The following is a 24,662-nucleotide window of genomic DNA, read 5'->3' on the forward strand; positions in this document are numbered from 1 at the left end:
GGAGACAGAACCTGGCCCTAGGATATAGGATTCAAGATCCCATGAGAGGAGGTGAGCTGAACCTGAGCAGCCCAACTATGAATTCTCTGTGACTAATCTAGAAGGAGCCTTGTCAGAGCCAGAGCCCCTAAACATGACTTTGCCTAGTGATTCACTTCAAAGGTGATGGGTGAAAAGCCAAATTAATTGATGGAGTTAAGAAATAAATCCAGCTGGAGAAGTCATACCATAACTGTCTTTCAGGGGATCATTTTGTTCTGCAGATGCTGAAGCACTGGTTGTTCCACTGGGGAGAAAGAGCAAATCTTCCAGGCTGTCATCATGGTGCATCTTAAAGGGATCTGGAATAAAGAAGGAATTTAAAACTCATTCCCATTGAACACAACTAGAAAGATTATCATTCCTTTTTATCCTCTGATGAATACTGATTAGCTACATGTGTGTCGTCAACAGTGAGTTAAATATGTTGAGATAATATGTGACTGAATGTGGTAGGGAATCAAATATTCATTAATTCACTTGAGACAAGTTAAAAATACATAATCTCATATTCTCTAAGATTTAATTATCTAAATCAGACAGCCAACAAATACATAAAACTAAAACTACAACTAATGCTCGAGTCTATAATATATTAGGAGGTGAGAGTACAAATATAAACTTTCAATATGTATTTACAGAGCAGACATTCATTTTAGGTTATTAAAAAAAACACACACACACAGAACAAGTAAAAGAGACATTTTCACCTCCTGTGGAGAGCATGAAGAAAACTGCATTTCAAAAGCTGTCTGAATGAGACAAGGTGAACTGCTGGTACCTGGAAAGAATGAACTCTAGACTCAGGAGTTGGCATGAGTAAAGGCACTGAAAACATCAGGTAAACTCTGCACCTTCTTACATGAAAAAAGAGCAAAGCCATTTAGGCCAAGCAAGAATTCTGCTCTCCAAGGAGGCCATCTCGAAATGCAACACACATCTGAATTAGCCTGAAAGTTTATAAAAACACACTGCTGGGCCCTAAGAATCTGCATTTCTAACTAGTTTCTCAGGGAATGCTAATTCCCTTTAGGCACTTCCATTGTCAGAGGCAGCTGCACTGAAGTCCAGGCTTTAAGTGAATGTTCATTCCTGTGGCTCTGAAGCAGCTGCCCCTCCCTCTTATAGTAAGGGATTTCAGGCTTAGGGGAGAGCACGGCACTGCAGAATATGAACGAGCAGAAAGGAAACTGAGAAACTGCTGGGGCTGGAGGAGGCCCCAGTGCTGCTGCTTCAGAACAGCAGAGGAGCTAGAATCTAGACAGATTAGAAAGCTTCATTCTCCCCAGTCTTAACTTGGTTTGGGGTACCTGCTGCTTGCTCTGCCTCTCACACTTCCACTGAAGGAAAACAGGACACTTAAACCAGCAATGAGAATAACTGTTGTATGGTTCGCACATTAGGAGGGGAAGAATGCTAAATCACATGTAAAAATCAAAGATTTCTACAAAGTTCTGTCATTTATTCATTACTATTTTACTAGGTGCATATGATATGGCAGACCCTGTGTGTTCTAAAAACCCAAAGATGTATAAATCAGGGTTGAAAACATTTAGGAGATGGATATACTTTAGTTCAAGTCAAGGAAGGTCTTCACTTGAAAAATATTTAAGCTGAGCACTAAAGAACTGAGTGGTTGCGGGACAGAGGAAGACCTTTTCTTTCTCTACCTACATACATTCCCTCTCTTAGTGATCTCATCCAGTCTCACAGTTTAAAATTCCATCTATAAGATGATGACACTCAAATTTGTATCTCCAGTCATCTCAACCTCTCCCTTTATTTCCTGACTTCTGTATCAAACTGCCAACACTTAATGTATAAAATAAAGCCAAAATGTAACCTGTTTCCCAAATCACTCCTCCTACAGTCTTCCCATCTCTGATGGCATTCTATCTTTTTGGTCCAAAACCCTGGAGTCATCCTTGGTTTCTCTCTTTCATACACCACATCCAAGTTGTCAGGAAATCCAGCTGACTTGACCTTGAAAATGTCCCCCAGTGGGCTTCCCTGGTGGCGCAGTGGATAAGAATCTGCCTGCCAATGAGGGGACACAGGTTCGAGCCTTGGTCCAGGAAGATCCTACATGCCGCGGAGCAACTAAGCCCGAGCACCACAACTGCTGAGCCTGGGCTCTAGAGCCCACGAGCCACAACTACTGAGCCCGCATGCCACAACTACTGAAGCCTGAGCTCCGCAACGAGAAGCCACCACAATGAGAAGCCTGCACACCGCAACGAGGAGTAGCCCCCGCTCACCGCAACTAGAGAAAGCCCGTGTGCGGCAACAAAGACCCAACACAGCCAAAAAATAAATAAATAAAATGAAAAAAAAATGTCTCCCAGAATCTATTTCTTCCCCACCTCCACTACAGTTTCTCACAAGGCTGCAGTGAAGGTACTGCCCAGGGCTGTGATCATTTGGAGACTTGACTGGGGCTGGAGAACCTGCCTACATGATGATGGCTTACTCACATGGCTGTTAACTGGAGGCTTCTGTTCCTCCCCACGTGTGCCTCTCCACAGCAGCAGCTATCGCCAGGGTGAGTAAACCCAGTGTGACCAAGACAGAAACTGTAGTGTCTTTTGTAATCTAATCTTAGAAATGGCATACCATTATTTCTGCCATCTATTCTATTGGTCACATAGCCCAAGCATGGTACGATGTGGAAGGTGACTACACAAGGGTGTGAATACTAGGAGGTGGGGATCACTGGAGCCATCGCCCTGAATCAGTAATTAAAAACTACTCACAAAGAAACGCCCTGGCTGAGATGGCTTCCCTGATGAAATCTACCAAATATTTAAAGAAGAATGAAAATCAATTCTTCACAAACACTTCCAAAAATATTAAAGAGAGGAGGATACTTCCCAACTCATTGTATGACACTAATATAAAACTAGACAAAGACATCTCAAGAAAGGAAAACTACTGACCAGTATCTTTTCTGAACATGGATGCAAAAGTCCTCAACAAATATTTACATATGTGCCAGCATATAAAACTCATTATATACCATGACCAAATGGGATCCATCTCAGGAATGCAACATTGGTTTAACATCCAAAAATCAATTAATGGAATACATACATAACAACAGAATTAAAAAAATAAAACCACATGATCATCAATAGATGCAGAAAAATCACTTGGCAAAACCCAACACCCTTTCACGATAAATCAAACACTCAACAAATTAGGAATAGAAGGCATTTTCCTTAATCTGATAAACGACATCAACAAAAACCGCACAGCTAAGACCATGCTTAATGGTAAAAGACTGGATGCTTTCCCTAACTAAGACCAGGAACAAACAAGGAAGTCTGCTCTTGCCACTTCTATTTAACATTGTACTGAAGGTTCTAGTCAGGACAATTAAGCAAGGACAAGAAATAAAAGGCAGCCTGATTAGAAAGGAAGAAGTAAAACTTTATTGTAGAGGACATGATCTTATACACAGAAAATCCTACAGAATCAACTAAAAAACTATTAGAACTAATGAGTTCAGCAAGGTTGGAAGATACAAGATCAATATACAAAAACCAATTCAGATTCAGAAAAATCTGAAAATGAAAGAAAACAATTCCATTCATAAGAATAAAGAACAATAAAATATTAGGAATAAATTTTACAAAAGGGAGTATAAAACTTACACTCTGAAAACTACCAAAATATTGCTGAAAGAAGTAAGGTATAAACACATGGAAAAACATTCTAAGTTTAAGGATTGGAAGACTTAATATTGTTGAGATGGCAAAACTCCCCAAATTGATCTACAGATTTAACACAATTCCTACCAAAAATCCCAGCCGATTTCTTTTTCTTTTAATTAATTAATTAATTTATTTATTTTTGGCTGCATTGGGTCTTCGTTGTTGCCTGCGGTTTTTCTCTAGTTGCGGCAAGCGGGGTCTACTCTTTGCAGTGGTGCACAGGCTTCTCATTGCGGTGGCTTCTCTTTTGCAGAGCACAGGCTTTAGGTGTGTGGGCTTCAGTAGTTGTGGCATGAGGGCTCAGTAGTTGTGGCTCGCGGGCTCCAGAGCGCAGGCTCAGTAGTTGTGGTGCACAGGCTTAGTAGCTCCATGGCATGTGGGATCTTCCCAGACCAGGGATCGAACCCATGTCCCCTGAATTGCCAGACAGATTCTTAACCACTGCGCCACAGGGAAGTCCCCCAGCTGATTTCTTTATAGAAATTCACAAGCTGACTCTAAAATTAATATGGAATTCCAAAGGATACAAAATAGCCAAAACAATCATCAAAAAGAAGACCAGGGCTTCCCTGGTGGCTCAGTGGTTGAGAGTCCACCTGCCGACGCAGGGGACATGGGTTCGTGCCCCGGTCGGGGAAGATCCCACATGCCGCGGAGTGGCTGGGCCTGTGAGCCATGGCCGCTAAGCCTGTGCGTCTGGAGCCCGTGCTCCGCAACGGGAGAGGCCACAACAGTGAGAGGCCCGCGTACCGCAAAAAAAAAAAAAGAAGACCAAAGTAGGTAGACTCATACTACTCAATTGCAAAACTTACCACAAAGCAACAGTAACCATGACAGTGTAGTACTGGCATAAGGACAGACATACAGAACAATGGAACAGAACTAAGAGCTGAGAAACAAAACTGTATATCTATGGTCAACAAATTTTCAACAAGGGTGCCAAGACAATTCAATGGGGAAAGAATAGACTTTTCAAAAAATGGAGCTGGGACAACTGGATATCCACATGAAGAACAATGAATCTGGACCCCTACACCTTTCACCATACACAAAAATTAACCCACAGTGGATCAAAGACCTCAATATAAGAGCTAAAACTATATAAAATTTTTAGAAGAAAACATAAGGATAAATCTTCATGACCTCAGATTTGGCGATGGAGCCTTAGATATGACACCAAACCTTGAGCAACAAAAGAAAAACTAGATAAAGTGGACATCATCAAAATTAAAAACTGGGCTTCCCTGCTGGCACAGTGGTTGAGAATCTGCCTGCCGATGCAGGGGACATGGGTTGGAGCCCTGGTCCGGGAGGATCCCACGTCCCACGGAGCAGCTGAGCCCATGTGCCACAACTACTGAGCCCATGTGCCACACCTACTGAGGCCCATGCGCCTGGAGCCCATGCTCTGCAACGGGAGAAGCCACCGCAATGAAAGGCCTGCGTACCGCAGTGAGGCGCAGCCCCTGCTTGCCGCAGCTGGAGAAGGCCCATGTGCAGCAACAAAGACCCAACGCAGCCAAAAATAAATAAATTTAATTAATTAATTATTAAAAACTTTTGTGCTCCACGGACACTACCAAGAAAACCAGAAGATAACCCACAAATTGGGAGAAAATAGTTGCAAATCATAAATCTGATAAGCGTCTAATATGTGAAATATAAAGAATTCTTACAGCACAACAAAAAGATCAACCAATTAGAAAATGGTCAAAGGATCTGAATACACATTTCTCCAAGGAAGATATACAAATAGCCAATAAGCACATGAAAAGATAAAAAGATAATCAACATCATCAGCCATTAGGAAAATGCAAATCAAAATCACCACAAGATACCATTTCACACCCATTAGGTTACTATAATTGTTTAAAAAGGGAAAACAAGTGTTGTCAAGGATGTAGTGATTACAAACCTCATAGGTTACTGGTGGGAATATAAAATGTTGCAGTTGCTTTGGAAAACAGCTTGGCAATTCCACAAATGATTAAACAGAGTTACCATATGATCAGCAATTCCAATCCAGGTTACATTCCTTCATCTACACAAAATCTTGTACACGAATGCTTTAGAAAGCATTATTTACAATAGTTGGGGAAAAAAAGGGGGAGACCAACCCAAATGTCCATCAACTGATGAATAAACAAAATGCAGTGTATCCATACAAAATATTACATGCCCATTTAAAGAATGAAGTTCTAATCCATGCCAAAAAATGCATGTACCTTGAAAACACTGGGCCAAATGAAAAAAGCCAGCCACAAAAGACCACATATTAACATGATGATTCCATTCATACGAAATGTCCTGAATAGGTAAATTTATAGAGACAGAAAGTAGATTTAGTGGTTGCTTAGGGCTGGGGTGGATAAGGAGATGGGAGTGAAATCTAAGGAATACTGAGTTTCTTTATGAGGTGACAAAAAATATTCTAAAATGGACTCTGGTGATGGCTGTACATATATGTAAATATAATAAAATCCACTCAATTGTACATTTTAAATGGGTGAATTGTATGGTATGTGAATTACATCTCATTAAAGCTTTCTTCAAAAATTATGTATATCTGGGACAGCTAATGACTGGAGAGTGGTACAGAACATCAAGTACTAGAACATCTGGAACCAGTTATGGGCACCTTTTAAGTTAGATAGCAAAAAAGAAACCATATATAAGTGGAAACAAATAACTTGAGCTCTCAACCTCATTAACTCTGACATGGAGGTATCAACTACTGCTTTGAGGTGCTTCTGCAGTCCATCCCTCCCACCACTTCCAACTCTAGGCAACTACAGATAGGCTTTTTTTTGTCTCTATAAATTAGTTAGAATTTTATACAAATTGGGTATAAGTTTTAGTTTTCTTTTTTTTGTCAAATGAGGATAATATATACTTGGCAGAGTTAGGTAAGAAACGCAGATAATATGTATATTGAGGCTCTAGTACTGCGCCTGGCACAAAATAGGCATTTGACAAATGGTGCTATTAGTACTATAATAATTCCTTTTGGAAGAACTAAGGTTCTAAGGTACTATTGATCATTTAGTCCTCAATGAATATGAATTTCAGCTTTTTACTCAAAACAGGTTTTGAAGGGGAGAAAACAAAGGGGTACCTGCCTCAGAAGAAGGGATAAATAGAAAGGAGAAAGGGTCAACTAAATGTTCAGGGGAAATAATTATACCTTGGTTGTGCTTTACAAGCCATATTTAGGCTGAAATGTTTTATCTCATTTACTGGTGGGAATATAAAATGTTGCAGTTGCTTTGGAAAACAGCTTAAATAGTGGTGATTGTGGCTTTTCCATGTTTATGTCATAGTTCACATTCAGCAGTCACAAGCAAGCCTTGCACTTACCAGTCTGGATAGGATTCACCACTTGCTCGGGTTCAAAGCAAAAGTTTGTATTTTCTGGCCAGTTCTGGCTGTTCTGATATCCCTGGTAGGCCATTTTCTCTTCAAGGAATTCAGTTGGAGACCCTTCAAATAGAAACAGGAAACAAAAGTTATAAGGTACCACTATTGACATCTGATTATTTTTGGCTTTTGTAAATAATGCTGCTATGAACATTCAAGTACAGGTTTTTGTGTGGACATACGTTTTCAATTCTATTGGGTATATATGCTCAGCAGTTGAACTGCTAGGTGATACAGCAATTCTATGTTTAACATTTTGAGGATCTGCCAAACTTTTCCATAAATGTATATAAATGGCTGTACCAGTTTATAATCTCACCAGTAATGTCTGAGGGTTTCAATTTCTCCACATCTTCACCAACACCTGCTATTATCTTTTTTTATTTTAGCCATTCTAGATATGGGTGTGAAGTGGTACCTCATCATGGTTTTGATTTGCATTTCCCTGATGACTAATGATGTTATGTATTATTTCATGTGCTTATCTAAGGTCACTTTTATGTTTTTCTTCCCCAAAGAAAGGTTTATTCAAATAATTTACCCAATTTTAAATTAAGCTACTTGGTTTTTTCATTATTGAAATGTAAGATTCACTTTCTTGATGATGTCCTTGGAACACAAAAGTTCTTAATTTCAATGAAGTCCAGTTTATGTACTTTTTCGGTCATCTGTGCTTTCAGTGTCGTATCTAAGAAACCACTGACTAATCTAAGGTTACAAAGATTTATGCCCATGTTTTCTTGTAAGAGTCTTATAGTTTTACCTCTTACATATACGTATATGATCCATGTTGGGTTAATTTTTTATATGGTGTTAGGTAGGGGTCTTAACTTCACTCCTTTGCATACAGCTATCCAGTTTTCCCAGCACCATTTCTTGAAAAGACTGTGCTTCCCCCATTAACTTATCTTGGCACCCTTGCTGAAAAATGTAAGAGTTTACATCTAGACTTTGACAGTTTCTTAAAATGTTAAACTTAGACTTATCACATGACCCAGCAATTCCACTCCTAGGTGTCTACCCGAGAGAAATGAAAACAAATATCTATACAAAGACAATATATGAATGTTCACAGCCATGTTATTCATAATAGCTAAAGACTGGAAACAAACCCCAAATTCATCAACTGATGAATGGATAAACAAAATATGGTACATATATTGGAATACTGTTCAGCTGTAAACGGGAATAAAATACTGATAAACACCTCAACATAGATGGATGAACTTTACAAGCATTAATAAGCTAAGTGAGAAAAGCACGACATGAAAGACTATATGCTGTATGATTCTGTTTATATGAGTTTTTTAGAAAAGATGACTATAAAGATAAGAAGCAAATCATTGGTTGCCTAGACTGTAAATAGAGATGGGGATTGAGTGTACATGGACTCAAGATAACTTTAAGGGTGGTAAAAAAAATTTCTGAAAAATGGATTGTGGTGATGAATGCACAACTCTGTAAATTTACAATGGGTGAATTTTATAGTATGTAAATTATATCTCAATAAAGTGGTTAAAAAAAAAATCTAGGACTCCCAGGTATGTGCCTTTAGTATATACTTCCCTTGTTGGGGGCTATGAATTTTTGTGGAGAAGGGTATGGAAGTGAGTGAGGAAAGAAGTTTTGAAAGGCTGAATAGTTACAGTACGAACACGGTTGAAGTTTCCCTACTGCCCTGCTTCTGGAAAAAAGACTAGGACTTTAAAAAGATGTACCTGGGAAAAGGAGAAGGCTCAACCACAGGGTACTTCAAAAAGATCCAGATACCTGCTGCTAATCTCAAGACAAACTTCGAGGGTAAGTGGCAGAACTGTCCCTCCTTTATTACTAGCTAACTCATCAGGTTGCCTTGAGGTACAAATTTTCTCCTTCATGATTGTCCTTTATTTTCATGTTTCATAGAATCACCTAAATCTAATTTCAACTACCTGAAGCATTTGAGGAAAGAGGAGGAAGAGGAATGAAACAAAAAATTTATCCTAGATTACATTCCCTGAAATGTTCCTTCAGGAACACATCCCAAGAGAATGTTAGATATCTGAGGCCATTTTTTTTTCTCTAAACATTTTTACTTAAGCATAATAAATCTGTGGACTTTAAGTTATCTTCCATGCCTGCAAGAATGGAAGGGGGATAATATACTGTATTTTTACTTAAGATATTTCAATTATAATTGTATAATTAAAACTCTTCTTATATAAGTGAAATGCCTAATCTCTGAGAAACTTATCTGCTGAAGGTAGACTGTACATGACAAAGCCTCCCAAGTTCTACCTGTCAAAGAGAGCCTCTAGCAGTTGTTCTTCTCTGAACGTTCCAGGCCTCCAGACCTGCACACAACTAAGAAACTTCTGCTATAAGTTATAAGAGAAGGAAGCAAATCAATTCTTCAGGAGAGACTTTTTCTAAAATTCAGGCAGTATCTGTCATGAATATCTTTTTAAGATGGAAACTGATCATCATAATCATCTTTCATCAATAACAGTTTACAATGGATGTAGAGGATGTTCCACACATAGCTATTCCCTAGGTCAACTATCAATAAATGACAAAGGTACAGAAGTAAATACACCATTAGTTATGGTACAACCTGGGGACAGGGATTAGAGAAAAACTCAGCAATACAGCTCAGCTATGGCATCTACTACCAGAAGGGAATTAAAACATCCTGCAATGTGGCCCTGGCAAACTCATGTCTAAGACCTCCAGAGGCTGAAATGCAACCTCTCCATCCCCTCAAAGCACTCCCTCCCTCCCCCTTTTGGTCTCTCCCCAGGATTCTTTCTCTTTTCTGTCCCTCCTTTGGCTTTAAGAGAGCCAACTTTAAATGGCATTTCAACACAAGGAAGTTCTCCAGAGCTGACTATAGTCCAACTGGGTTAACTGTGTGATTTAATATTCTGTAGTAGCTTATATGTAATCATCATTATTTCAGCAGATATATAGGGCCAGTTTGATATCTGCCACATTCTGATTTTTAGATGGTGCTGGAGAAAAAGTCGCAAGGCTGACGGAAACAAAAGACAAAATCCTCAGGAGAGCAATAAGACAGCAAGAACGAATCAACTGGTGATTACGCAGCTCTGAATTAACAGCACCAAGAAATATGAAATATTCAAAAAAAACAGAGATTGAGGTTCTTCACTTCAGTTTTCCCCAGGCAAACTTCTCACCTTTTCAATACTTTTTGTTTTTGTTTTGTTTTTTGCAGTACGCGGGCCTCTCAGTGTTGTGGCCTCTCCCGTTGCGGAGCACGGGCTCCGGATGCGCAGGCTCAGCGGCCATGGCTCACGGGCCCAGCCGCTCCATGGCATGTGGGATCTTCCCGGACCCGGGCACGAACCCGTGTCCCCTGCATCGGCAGGCGGACTCTCAACCACTGTGCCACCAGGGAAGCCCTCAATACTTTTTGATCTCTTTCCCTATCTGCTGTACACTGCTGGTGTACATGATTTGGGTTATTTATAGGGAGTTCAAAAAAAGAAATAGAAAAACAAGAAGCACCAATAAGAATTATTTTACTCTGAATTATTAATTGACAGATAGATTTCTTATAAACAGTATTAGTGGTCATAATTTGCATATTACTAACAAAAAAAACCAAATCTGTGACCGCTTCTATTTCATGTCCTTGGCTCTTTCCAAATCTGTCCCCCATCCCCTGCCCCAGCGGCAACCTTAGAATTTTAGAGAAGAAGGCACCTAGGAGATCACCCAGTCCAAGCCCCTGAAGTTTAAACCATATCTCATTCAATTATCTATTTAAGCACCTGCTATGTGCCAGTCACTGTTCTAGGTATTAGTGATACAGCAGCAAACCAAATGGTGAAAAGTCCTGCTCTCACGGACACTGATCACTATCATCACCATTACACTGTACTTGGGCACTATGAAAACCGAGCAGCAAGTATTAGTCTAGCTGAGGGTTTAAGATATACCCAACAATGCAAATCTCTGCAAGCTTCAGTTTTCACATCTGGTACCTGCCTTACTTACTTCATAAGGCTGAGGGAGGATATGTGAAAGTGCTTAGAAAACTATGAAGAACATGATAGTCCCACAACTATAATGGGTCACATAGGATAAGTGTCTACAATAACACGTACTAAGTGCTGCTACCGGAGTTTAAAGGTCACATAATATGGTCACGGGATGATCTGGAATATCTTCCACAGGAGATTAGAATTTAACTGGATCTGGAAGGATAGTCAGGAGGATATAATTAAATGGAGCTGGGAGACTGAGAAAGAGACAAAGTGGAGAAGATATCCAGCAGAGGAAAATATGAGTTAAGACCACGGGCAAGAACGGGAAAGTAAGGAGCACACCAATTTAGCTGGAACACACTTACTGGGGGCAGCAGTTCTCCATAGAGGGCAGCTAGAGAATAGCTAGGGTGTCAAAGGCCAAACAGAGTGGCATCCAAGAGTTGTCTGCCTGTATCCCATCTAAAGGGAACCACCCCAGTCCCTTCAAGGTGATCCTGGTATGGCTGTCCATCGTGGTACTTTGCTTTCCTGGCCAAACGAGTATACTTGTAATTCAGGCAGACCCGAAGTCCTTTAGGAAAATCTGATATACAGACATTTTAGAACTTGAGCCATAAGGCTACACTACACCTGGGCTGCCAGTAATCATTCTTCCCACCTTGAATCTGCCTGAGAATGAAGCCAAAGAGGGGGCAGGGACGACAGAGGGAGAGAAGGAAGAATGGAAAAAAGGGAGGAAGAGAGGTAGAGGAAGAGAGAAAAAAGGGGAAGGTGAGAAAAGCAAGAGAGAAGAAAGAGACTTTTGAGCCAAATATGTTATTCTAAAAGCTTTACATGTTTAAAAAAAAAAAAAAAAACTAGCTGTAGGCAGCCAACAAAGATGAAAATGCAATGCCCAGTTCCTTTAATTGAGGAAAAGTGTAAAAAGTAAGAAATATGTATTTTGCCTAGAGCTGTCTAAAGGTTTCTTCACATGCTAGAAATCTAAATCAGAAAGAAATATGATATTAAAGAAAGAAAACTGGACTGCAAATCAGGAGATCTAGATTCCAGTCCTGGCTCTGTCACTTAACTTTGGGTGTGACCTTGAGACTTTTAGAACCACAAACCATTCATCTATAGTAAAACACCAAACCAAAACAAAACAAATCCACACAAAAAACATGAAACACAATAGGGTTGTGCTATATAATTTTTAAATTTTAATTTTAGTTCTAAAATTAAATTTTAAGACCTTTTAATTTTATTTTTATTTATTTATTAAATTATTAATTATTTATTATTAATTTATTTATTTATTATTTTTATTTATTTTTTATTTTATTATATTATTTTTATTTATTTTATTATTTATTTATTTATTTTTATTTATTTTATTATTATTAATTATTTATTTATTATTTTATTTTTTATTTATTTTAATTTTAATTCTAAAATTAAAATTTAAGACCTTTGATCTATCTATTCATTTTTATATCCCCCCAAAACCTGGCAAGATATAATATGCACAAAAGTACTCAGCAGGAAGTACTGGTCATTTGCTTAAGCCAGAAAAATTACAATGAATCAAAGAACAAACCACGGTGTCACTAGGAAGGTTCACAAGCATATGGAGGAGGGAAGAAGAAAAAGTGGTAAAAACTTGGATAAATAAAGGGGAAGCGGGGGCGGGATAAATTAGGAGGTTGGGATTAACATATACACACTACTGTATAGCACAGGGAGCTATACTTAGTATTTTGTAATAAACTATAAGGGAAAAGAATCTGAAAAAGAATATATAGCCGTGTGTGTGTATGTATGTGTGTATATATATATATACACACACATATATATATACACACAAACACACATATATACACATATGTATAAACTGAATCACTGTGCTGTATGCTGGCAACTAACACAACACTGTAAATCAACTATACTTCAGTTAAAAAAAAGAAAAGAAGATTCTCTGTTGGTTTGATTTCTACCAGGTCCCTGATGTTTTAATAGAATATATGCTTAATAATTCTCTTTGGAAACAAAAACTTGGAGAAATAAATAGCTCTTAAAATTAGTAAAAGTGGGACTTCCCTGGTGGCGCAGTGGTTGGGAGTCCGCCTGCCGGTGCAGGGGACGCGGGTTCGAGCCCTGGTCTGGGAGGATCCCACATGCCGCGGAGCAACTGGGCCCGTGCACCACAACTGCTGAGCCTGTGCTCTACAGTCCGCGAGCCACAACTGCTGAGCCCACGTGCCACGATTGCTGAAGTCCGCACACCTGGAGCCCAGTGTTCCGCGGCGGGAGAGGCCACCGCAATGAGAGGCCCGCGTACCGCAACGAAGAGTAGCACCGCGGCTGAAGTGAGCCCGCGCGCAGCAACGGGGGCCCAGTGCAGCCATAAATAAATAAATAAATTTATTTTTTAAAAAATTAGTAAAAGTGCAGTGGATAAGAATCCGCATGACAACGCAGGGGACACGGGTTTGATCCCTGGTCCGAGAAGATCCCACATGCCACGGAGCAACTAAGCCCGTGCGCCACAGCTACTGAGTCTGCGCTCCACAGCCTGAGAGCCACAACTACTGAGCCCACGTGCCACAACTACTGAAGCCCGCGCGCGCCTAGAGGTCATGCTCCGCAACAAGAGAAGCCAACGCAATGAGAAGCCCGCACGCCACAATGAAGAGTAGCCCTCTCTCACCACAACTACAGAAAGTCTGGCGCAGCAGTGAAGACCCAACGCAGCCACAAATAAATAAAAATATTTATTTTTAAAACTTTTAAAAAATTAGTAAAAATATTTTTAAAACAGTAAGATTTCGTAGGATTAATTTATTTCAGTTCTAAAATAAACTTTAAAAGGCTGTGTTTCGCCTTACATTTCTTACCCTTTCGGAAAAAAGTAGGGTTTTTTTTGTTTATTTGTTTGCGTTACGCGGGCCTCTCGCTGCTGTGGCCTCTCCTGCTGCGGAGCACAGGCTCCGGACGCGCTGGCTCAGTGGCGATGGCTCACGGGCCCAGCCGCTCCGCGGCATGTGGGATCTTCCCGGACCGGGGCAAGAACCCGTGTCCCCTACATCGGCAGGCAGACTCCCAACCACTGCGCCACTAGGGAAGCCCTAACGAATACTTTTTTAAAGTCTCTCAGTTGTAATATCTAATTTGAAAAATATTGATAGATATAACCCATATAAACAAAAGCTCTTTGGGGTCCTTAAAAATTCTGTAAATAGCTTTACTGAGGTACAATTAACATACAGTAAGCTCCACGTATTTAAACTGTATACTTTGATTAATCTTGACTATGTATGCCATCACCACAAGAGAGAGAACCTATTCATCACCCTCAAAAGTTTCCCAATTTTTAAGAGTGAAAAGTGGTCTTGATACCAAAAAGTTTGAGAGCTGATGCCTTAAGAGTATTTAGAGACATTCTCCCTCTGGAGAATTCTGCTATTTACTTAGAGAGTCAAGTAAAAAGATAAAGAAGCAAAAAAGAGCATAGATTGGGGCAGCAGACTAAGGTTCTAGTCCAGCTCTTTGGAGAGACCTTAGTTATTAACTCATTGAATTCCTTCAAACCTCAATGTTCTCACCCATATCATCAAAACACTGTACCAATATCTGGTATCTAAGCTCCCTTCCACTTATAAAAGTCTATTATAGGGCTTCCCTGGTGGCGCAGTGGTTGAGAGTCTGCCTGCCGATGCAGGGGACACGGGTTCGTGCCCTGGTCCGGGAAGATCCCACATGCCGCGGAGCGGCTGGGCCCGTGGGCCATGGCCGCTGAGCCTGCGCGTCCGGAGCCTGTGCTCCGTGACGGGAGGGGCCACAACAGTGAGAGGCCCGCGTACCACAAAAAAAAAAAGTCTATTATATTAGTCCACACCTCTCCATACTACACTGTAGGCTTATGTATTACCACTATCATTCTTCTAGCCCCCTCCCCCAACACCTCCCCTCTCTTCCCCCGGAGTCAAGAAGTCGAAGACAAAGTTCAGGCTTCACTATGTTCTGTGATAGAAATTTAGCCATCTGAGAAATGAGAAAATAAAACAATATCTCACTAAGGGCTAAACTGTACAATGGAAATGTTTAAAGTATACACGTAAAGAGAAGTAAGAAAATTAATGCTGGCAAGAGGGCTTCACAGATAAGACAGAAGGCAGTCTTTGAAAGTGATATTTTCAATTACTGTTGACACTATAATACATGTGAGAATGTCTTAGATTATAATTACAAATATAAAACAAAACTGGCTAGGGAAACAACGTGTATATCCATACATACATTGATTGTAGAAAGACAAAGCAGTCGTGGCAAAATGCTATTGATTGGTGAATCTGGAAATACATACAAAAGTTCTTTGTTTTATTTGTTCTTTTGTTTCATTTGTCTGTATATTTGCAATTATTTCAAAATAAAAATTTAAGTACTTCTATTTTCTAAAAATAGAAAAGACAGAAGAAAGCTAACTCCTTTCTCAGATTTTCCACCAACTCTACTTTCTTTAATAGATTTAAATGCTCATATCCAACTATATTAGGACGTCTTTCTCCTCTGTACTAAACAGGCAAAAAGCCCACCAACCTTCCTGATTTGAATAATATTTGACCATCCCTAAAATGGCCGGAGACTTTTTTTAAAGACTTCCAGAGCTCTAACAATATTTGAAAACAATGAAGCATTGAAGGTCTCAAGCAGGAAAGAGATGATGACTTTGAGTTAACAGTTTCTTTTCGGTTTGCTGTAAAACAAACCAGCATGCTTGTCTTGGAAATGTCATTTTAAAAAAAAAAAAAAAACCACACACACAGTATGCTCATTTTGCTTAAACCAGAAATCCTGCAGGATGCTCCCCAGAGTGGGCCCAGGTGAAGGATACCACCATGAGGCCACAATACACCTTAAGTTAGCAATAGTTTAGCTATAAACACTACATTGTTTTCAGCTGTTCCTTTTACCTCCCATGACACTCGACTATCATACTGAACAGTACACTGTTCCTATAAAAACATGTATCCCTACACAACTTCCTTTCTTGTTCTCCAAAGAGGTTGTTACATATACTCTCTTCTCCAGCATTTTCCATCCCAACATATAAACTCTTACTTTATAGAAAATATTCTTCCACTGCCCTGTCCTCTATTGAAAACTTACCTACATGAGTCCACCATTACTCCTTTCCTTCCTATTTATGAGGGAGGTATAATCTTCCATCTTTTTTTTTTAATTTTAAAAAAAACCCTGCCCAACTAGAGAATATAAGAAATGCATTCTTATATTCTCCTTTCCAAGGACAGCATTTATGCAAGTACGCCCTTCATACTGTCCCTTGCCATTCAGTCCTCCAGCCTCCTAGGCTTGCTTTTTAATCTCTACTCTCCTCCTCTGGTTATAAGCACAATTAAATCTCAAGCATCTTTAAAACATAAACAAAATCCAAACTGTGTTAAAGAAAATAAATCTCCTATAGAAGAATCTATGGATTAAGAGAACTTTAGATTCTAATTCTAACAAACCAGTTATTAAAAAACAAACAAATGAGATAACTGGGGAAAATACTGGTGAATTGAATACTGAGTGGACATCTGATATTATGAATTGGGGTGTGTGTGTGAATGGGTAATTATGTTTTAAAAAGGAATCGATTTTGAGAGATACAGACAGGTATAAAGATAGGATAATATGATGATGCCTGGAATTTGCTTCCAAAAAACATCTAGGGTTGGGTGAGGGACAGATTGCCCATCTGTTTGAAAAGTTGAACAACCAACTAAAGAGTCTCTGCCTCCAGTCTGACGCTCCTCTTCTTAGCATAAAACATGTTCATATTAGTCCCTGGTTTAAAACCCTTTAATGTTTCCCCATAACCTAGAGATTACAGAGCAAATTTATCACATAAGATCCTATATAAGCCAGTCTTAATGTTTCAGTGTCATTCCCAGCTAACCATACTATTCCTTACCCACATTCCTCTACTCTTTCACATGAGCTGCTCTATCCATCTAGAATACTTTACTTTGCTCCCCCATACTGTCTGCCTGCCCTAAGCTTACTCATCCTCCTAGGGTCACCCTCTAGGAAACACCTGCATGTACCACTCCTCTTAAACACAGGGACTTCTTTCCTCAGTGTTTGCATGGCAGCCTGTGCTTACATGTAAACACGTGATATAAGACATTGCTCAATGGCTCTGTGGCTGGCCAACTGAGAGCAAGGAATGTGTCTTCCCATTCAGTATTCCCAGCCCCATATGCTGTGCCTAACACCTAGATGGTGCCCAATAAATGGTTGTTGAATGAACAAATGACTGCAATTTGGAGGGGAAAAAATTAATCTGGACATAAAAATACCGGTAACTCTGGTGGGCTTTTGTTAGAGATACAACCTTCAAATTAAGATTCTACTTTTTGCAATACCTTTGTTCCATTTAATTTTATTCACATTATATTTTTTGCTGAATACTAAAATACAATCAGTATATAATTTATTTTTTCTAAATGTTCAGGGCTATTAAACAATAGAAATTTATGTTAAACTAAATCAGCCTATTCAAAGACTTAAGTCTGCCTGGTCAGAGCAGATTAATACACTTGAGACTAAAAACAGTACAATTAATAATTATGTCAGGGCAACAGACATCATAAACCATGACTGTTGTGTACCTGTGACATGATAGACAGCTACCCTAAGTAGAGAGAGATAAAAACTAGGCTCTTTCTTCAGACAAAATAGGAATTAAAATATTCCCTCAAAATAGCAATAACTCATAATAAGCCCCATTTCTATTTTCACATTCTGCTAAACAGGGTATATAAATGGAAGTATTTAAATTATTTTGGTTTAAAGCCAGAAAACATTTTACAAGTAGCCATAATCAAAATTCAACTGTGGTAGAAATCACATGTGAACATTAAACTGCATTCAGCCCATATTTCACTGACTTCTACTCATTCTGCCAATTTGTTCCAGACAACTATGGATACTTGACATTCCAGCTCTAAACTGAGAATGAAAAAACACTTTCCCAAGTAGGGCAAATTATTCATGGATATTTAACGTTCTCATTATAGAATATGATCTGGAACACTACAACACATACGAATCAAGAAGGAAATTAATGTCCAAACAATTTACTCTCTTACTGTTTCTGGTTCCCTCAGATTCAAAAAGATTTCTTCCTACTCTGATAACAAGTCTGTCAGCAGTGTGGGGTCTTGGAAGGGTTTGGTTTCCCACAACTTTTGTACCCCTTCCTCCTCCGGACATAGAGCTAACGTGTAATGAGACCTTCTATTGGGGCAGCACAGCGAGGCAGCCAGCTAGGTGCAGGGTGAGGTTTCAATCCCCCTCCTCTCCACACACAACCGGAGGCATGTTTCTTTCCTACTCTGCCTAACTACCATATAACGATGACGACGACAAGGGAGGCAAGGCCAAATAATCTGCCAGAATCCTCCTAGACTCAACACACCTCTGTTTCTTTGGTTTACTAATGCCTGATAAAAGGATTATCACTGCAGGCATCTGATGCAGTAGCTTCCTCTCTGCTCTGAAAAAAAAATGCAACGAAAACTCACTTTTGTGCCCTCAGGTTATAACTGTGGCCCATTCTTCTAAAGAAAGGTGTGTTAACAGTGCATGCAAACACACACCAAATCTTCAGAAGAGGGGTCCATCAGTGCCCTAGCAGGTGATCAATTTTCTTTAAGCCAAATGAAGGTATCCTTTAACTCAGCCATTCAGAATTTCACATTTAACAATTTCAATTGGTGGACCAGGTCAAATTACAGTTTTTCTTTAAGTTGAATGAATCAAACATAACAAAGATACCAACAATCTAATGTTATCTTGAGCTGTACTCATTTATTCCTTCAACAACCATTTAAGTATCCATACTATGTTCCAGGTTCCAGGGATAAAGCAATGAATAAAATGTGCCTGGTTCCAATGTGTTTTCTTCTCTTTTTGTTCCCGCGGTGCTCTGCTGCTGTGTGGGACACCGAATGGTGCTCACCCCCACGAGTTTCAGTGTCAGCCCACAGGTGACCTCGCATTAGTTCAGCTGTCACCCCGGCCAACTCCTAGTGAGTTTCCTAGAGAGTTTTGTTGGTACCCCAGCAAGTGGTAGTCCTCAGCCTGTGGCATCTCAGGAACTTCTGCACACTCCAGTGGACTTCAAAGATGCCTGAATCTCAGCCTTGGGTGGGCTCTCTTTTACATATATCCCTTTCTTATACACCCTGCCTCAGTCCCCGTATCTGCTATTCCTCTATTCTTCAGAGTTCTCTTTACCTTTTAGTGGGTAATCTCTATGTGTTAGTAATTCTTCATATTAACTTTCCCTTGTTCAAATTACTATGTTTCTGTTTCCTGACTGGACCCAACACAGAATTAGTACCAAAAGCAGGGTGATTCCAGAAGACAGACTTATAAACATGGGATGTGGGGACTGATTTTTGTCACACCTTTGGGTTTAAGTGCAATGCTAACAAGCACCTTACCAATGGGAAATAGGATGCTAAGTAATCCATGGCACACAGTGGCAATACGATTAGTTGAGCTATCAACTGTGACTGTGCTGAAGTGTAAACTAAAGCAAGCACCTGGGGAGCCCAACCAGCTGCTGTACTTGAATGTTACGGTGGCAACGATGATTACAATAACTGTAGTAAGGATAGATCCTACTGAACACACTGAGTGCTCACAGAAAGAAAATGACAAACTCAGGTCTCGCAAGCCCTGAGAGTTAGCCTGAAAACCAGACAGTGTATGTCACAGCCCCAAAGAATCTCTCATTTCCTGTAGCCACAGGTCTAAAATTGTTTACAATAAATTTTTTTTTGCATTACAGAATTTGTTGAACTCACAGTCTCACCAAGTTTCTCATGTGAAATTAGGACACTGACTGGAAAAGAATGGAATAATGACACTTGGAATGGAGACAACTACTTATAGCTAGATGAAATTTATAATCTTGATGCCCCAAGTCACTCTGGGCCACACCAGAGAAGGAGCTGGCCCTTTGGTGCCTGAGATACTACGCTTCCTGATTAAAATCCCTGAGAAAACTTCAGCCGGGGCAGATGCTTTCAAAGAGGATGCTCATTTCCCTCGTTGCCCACCACAACCACCCTCTGTTGCCGGAGACCCATAACCAGGTCAAATCTCAGCATGCTCTAGGGCAGGGTTTGGTAAGCTACAGACCATGGGCCAAATCCACCCAGCCACCTGTTCTTGTACAGCCCACAACCCAAGACTTTAGACTAGTTTTAGGTTCACAGCAAAACTGAACAGAAGGTACACAGATTTCCCAAATACTCCTGTACCACCATCCATCCCCCTGCATCAACATCCACACCACTGTGGTACACTTAGTTACAATCAATGAACCTATACTAACACATCATTATCACCCAAAGTCAATAGGGTTATTACACTTTTTAATGGTTTAAAAAATTAAAAGAGGAAAGAAAATTTGTGAAATTCACATTTCAGTGTCCACAAACAAATGGACACAGACACACTCATTTGCTTATGTACTGTCTAGGGCTGCTTTGGTGCTACAGCAGTAGAGTTGAGTATTTGTGACAGAGACCAAATGGCAACCCAGGTCTAGGGGAACAGGTACACACTATGATCCTGAAGGAAATAGCTTGCACAGCAAAAAAAGACTCTGGTAATAACATATTGGCAGAAACCTGGGGAACATGTGTAGAAATAGATTCTAAGGACATTTGACCAAGGAGGGTAGAATATAATTCTATATTGGGCCTACTTTATTGATACAGGTTCACCTACTAGATATTCCAAATTTAATTAACTTATGCAGCTAGAAGTGGCTCTAACAGCTCACTCAGTTGGCTGACTAAAATTTGGACTCAACAGTGACCTACGTTTAATGAGAGAGAGATGCCAAAGTTTCCACGGCAGGGAATCCAAAGGCTTAGGAAGACGGAAATGTTCAATAGATTTTTCATCTGTGATCTAAGTTGCACAAGAATTCCCAGAAAGCACTGAGAAATACATTAGTCAGGGGGAGCACCTGCATCCTTGAAAAGCTCTGTGGTTGTTCTCCTGTGTAGTATGTACCTGTCCCCCTAGACCTGGGTTGGCAAACTTTATCTGTAAAGGGCCAGATGTAAATACTTATGCTTTGCAGGCCATATAGGCGCTGTCACAACCCCCAGGTATGACCATGGGGGATGTTATCACTGAAGTGGATTCTCTGATTCCAATAGGGATCGTGGGATCCTAGAATAGCAGAGGCCAAGTGGCAGCACTGACTTGCCAAAGACAAGGTGGGTACATCTGCCATAAAAGGCAGCAGGGCTGTATTAGTAATCAGAATGCCTTGGCCCATCAGGAGCTTTAGTGGTAGTTAATTGATTTCAGTGTTCCATAGGGAGCCTGCTAAAAAGTTTTTTCCTGTTGTATAGATCGATCTGTATAACAGGAAAAAACTTTACCCCTGGTAGTAAAAACTGTTCTTGATAAGTCAGGATCAAGACCTCTCAGCCAGTTTCCAGACCCAAGTCAATTCACAAACCCAAGACCCCTTAAGGAAGGATCCTGCATTGTTCCCACAAGTACATACTGTGAATCCTGCCTCTACGCTTCCCCAAAGGCCACTTACAAGAGTGACTATTGATTAGAGAAAAGGAAATACCCAGACCTTTTAGGGATAACTAATTCCTGAGGTTCCAAAGTGCCACTGTGGCCGAGCAGTCAAAGTGAGGGCTTATGGTAGTCAGGTAACAGATGGAGTGCTTAGCTTAACTCAAGTCCAACTCACAGTGGACCCAATTGTTCCATGGACCCATTTTGTGGTTATTTCCTTAGTTCCTAGATGAATAATTGAGAACAGACATAATTGACAGGGTCTTTAAAATAGGGAGACCTGAGTGGGAATCACCTAGAACATCCCCTCCCTACTAAGATATTAAACCAGAAGCAATACTCCTTACCTAGGAGATTTAGAGATTAATGCCACTATCACAGACCTGAAAGAAACAAAGGTGGGTGATATCTACCACATTCCCATTTAACTCATCAGTTTGGCCAGTGCAGAAGTTGGATGGATCTTGGAGAATGACTATGGATAATCCTAAACTAATTAGATTTTCCCATCTGGCAGCTGATACACCAGCATCTTTACTGGAGTAAATTAACATGGTCCCGGCACGTGGCATACTGCTACTGACGCAGCTAGTGTCTTTGTTTTCTATACTCATTTGCAAGGACCACCAGAAGCACTTTGCTTTTACCTGCCCTTTATATGCCTCTGAGTCTTGCCTCGGGCCTACATCAGTTCTCCTATAATATAGCCCACAGTGATGCTGAACAAAAAATATCACACAGGCCCACTATATATTGGCATTATGCTAATTGGGTCTGATTAGTAGGACACAGCAAATATATGATCCAGTAGGTCCAATGATAGTTGAAGTGTCCATGGCAAATTGGGATGCTGAATGGGGCGTCTAGCAAGCAAAAATAACAGAATTAGAGAGCCCAAACCTCTACATTGTGGGAGAAAATCTATATTCTGCAGACAACTATTCACCTTTAAAAAAAAAACAGCTTCACGCTTACTATTGGGCCTTGCTAGAGACTAAATGCCTAACCATGGGGCATAATGTGATCACACGACCATGAGCTACTCATCATGAACTAGATGTTGTCTAATTCATGCAACCATAATGGTGGGCATGTGCAGTACCAACCCATCATCAGGAGGAAACATGTAAGAGACCAAATTCAAGCAGGTCCAAAGATATGAGTAAGTTACCTAAGCAGGTGGCTCAGACTCCCTCAACTTTGACTCCTGTTGCAAAGCCCCCTCTCCCTTAACCCATGCCAAGAGCCTCCTAAGAGTTCCATATGACCAGCTGAATGGGGAAGTCTGGTTTACACATGGATCTGCACAATATGCTGGTACAGATGCAGCACTACAGCCCCACTTAAAGGTAACCCTGAAGGACTGTGTTGAGAGAAAATCGTCCAAGCGGGTGGAACTTTGAGCAGCACATCTGGTTGCCCCTCTGCCTGCAGTGAGAGATGGTCAGAGCACAGATTTACATTGTTTATACTAACATATTTGTGCCCCAAGTGACTAATCATTAAAGGGCACTCATTGTAAAGGAAGCCCTTAATAACCAGGTTGACAAAATGACGTGCTCTATGGATAGCAGTCAGCCGCTTGCCCCAGCCACCAGAGTGCTTCCTCAATGGTAGGGAGAGAGGCTATGTATTGGATCAACAACATGGACTTCCCCTAAACAAGGCTGACCTGGCTAAAGTTACTGCCAGGTGTGTCTAATCTGCCACTAGCACAGACCCAAACTCAGCCTCCTATAGGGTACCATTCCCAGGGAGACCAGCTAGTTGATTACACTAAACTTACATCATGGGGGGGACTGTGGGAGCAGTTAGGGAGGGGCAGAGATTTGTCCTCAGTGCACTAGACATGTATTCTGGATATAGATTTGCCTTCTCTGCCTACCTTGCTTCTGCCAGTGCTCATGAAATGCCTGATCCACCATCATAACATTCCACACAACACCGCTTCCAATCAATAAAGTCACTTCACAACAAACTGAAAAAAAAAATGGACTCAGCCCATGGAATTAACTGGTATTGTCACAACCTATCACCCAGGATGGCTGACCTAATTAAAAGATGGAATAATCACCTACTGAAGATTCAGTTACAGTTTCAGCTGGGAGACAACACCCTAAAAGAATGGGGTAATGCTTTGCATCAGAGACCCTAATAGGGTGCTGTCTCCCCAACAGCCATAATATGTGGGTCTGAGAATCAAGAGGAATGGTACTATATCCAATAACCCACTCATCGAATTTTCACTTCAACTCCTGACAACTTTGAGTTCTGCTAGTTTGAAGGTCTTAGTTCCCAAGGAGGAAATAGACCTACCAGCATATATAACGGTTCAACCAAATTAGAAAATGAGACTCTGACATGGCCATTTGGGACTCCTTATTCCACTGAACCAACAGGCATAAAAAAGAGGGTTACTTTACTGGTTGGGATAATTAACCCTCATTATCAAGGGAAAACTGGGTTGCTGCAACACAATAAAAGCAAGGAGGACTATGTCTGGAACCCAAGGGCTTCTCTGAGGTACCTCTTAATACTTCCATGCCAATAATAAAGGTTTATGGAAAACTAGGGCAACTAAAAAAAGGGCCAGACTACTGAAGAAATGAAAATTTGAAATTCTGGATCGTTTCACCAGGTAAAGAATTTCTACCAGCTGAGGTTCTGGCTGAGGGCAAGGGAAACATAAAATGGGTAGCTGAAGAAAGAACTCACAGATATCAATCCTGGTCTCGTGACTAATTACAGAAATGAGAACTCTGATGGTTTTGTATATTTTATCTTTGTTATATTCTGTTTATTTGTACATTCTAACCATTTTCTTCTTTTCTTCCTTCTTCCATTATAAGTTGTCAAAGGTTAACTTTACAATCAGTCTCTTGACGAAAGA

The 24,662-nt window shown here is 40.3% G+C and overlaps 1 protein-coding gene across 11 annotated transcripts in view; it reads right to left on the reverse strand.

Moving 5' to 3' along the window:
* The window catches only part of MAP4 (microtubule associated protein 4), a 170,612-nt gene that overhangs the window by 52,147 nt on the left and 93,803 nt on the right, over positions 1-24,662 (reverse strand). For all 11 annotated transcript variants that reach the window (XR_003430893.1, XM_027097067.1, XM_027097068.1 and 8 more), the window contains exons 4-5: positions 7,110-7,232; positions 228-341 (exon numbers count right to left, since the gene is read on the reverse strand). Coding sequence is in view for 10 of the 11 variants with exons in the window: in XM_027097067.1 (XP_026952868.1) it covers positions 228-341; positions 7,110-7,232 (237 nt within the window). In the remaining variant the exon portion in view is untranslated. The remainder of the gene's footprint in view (positions 1-227; positions 342-7,109; positions 7,233-24,662) is intronic.

This window comes from Aethalodelphis obliquidens, unplaced genomic scaffold, assembly GCF_003676395.1.
Source record: "Aethalodelphis obliquidens isolate GAN/ISIS:26980383/991018 unplaced genomic scaffold, ASM367639v1 scaffold111, whole genome shotgun sequence".
Taxonomy (NCBI): Eukaryota; Metazoa; Chordata; class Mammalia; order Artiodactyla; family Delphinidae; genus Aethalodelphis; species Aethalodelphis obliquidens.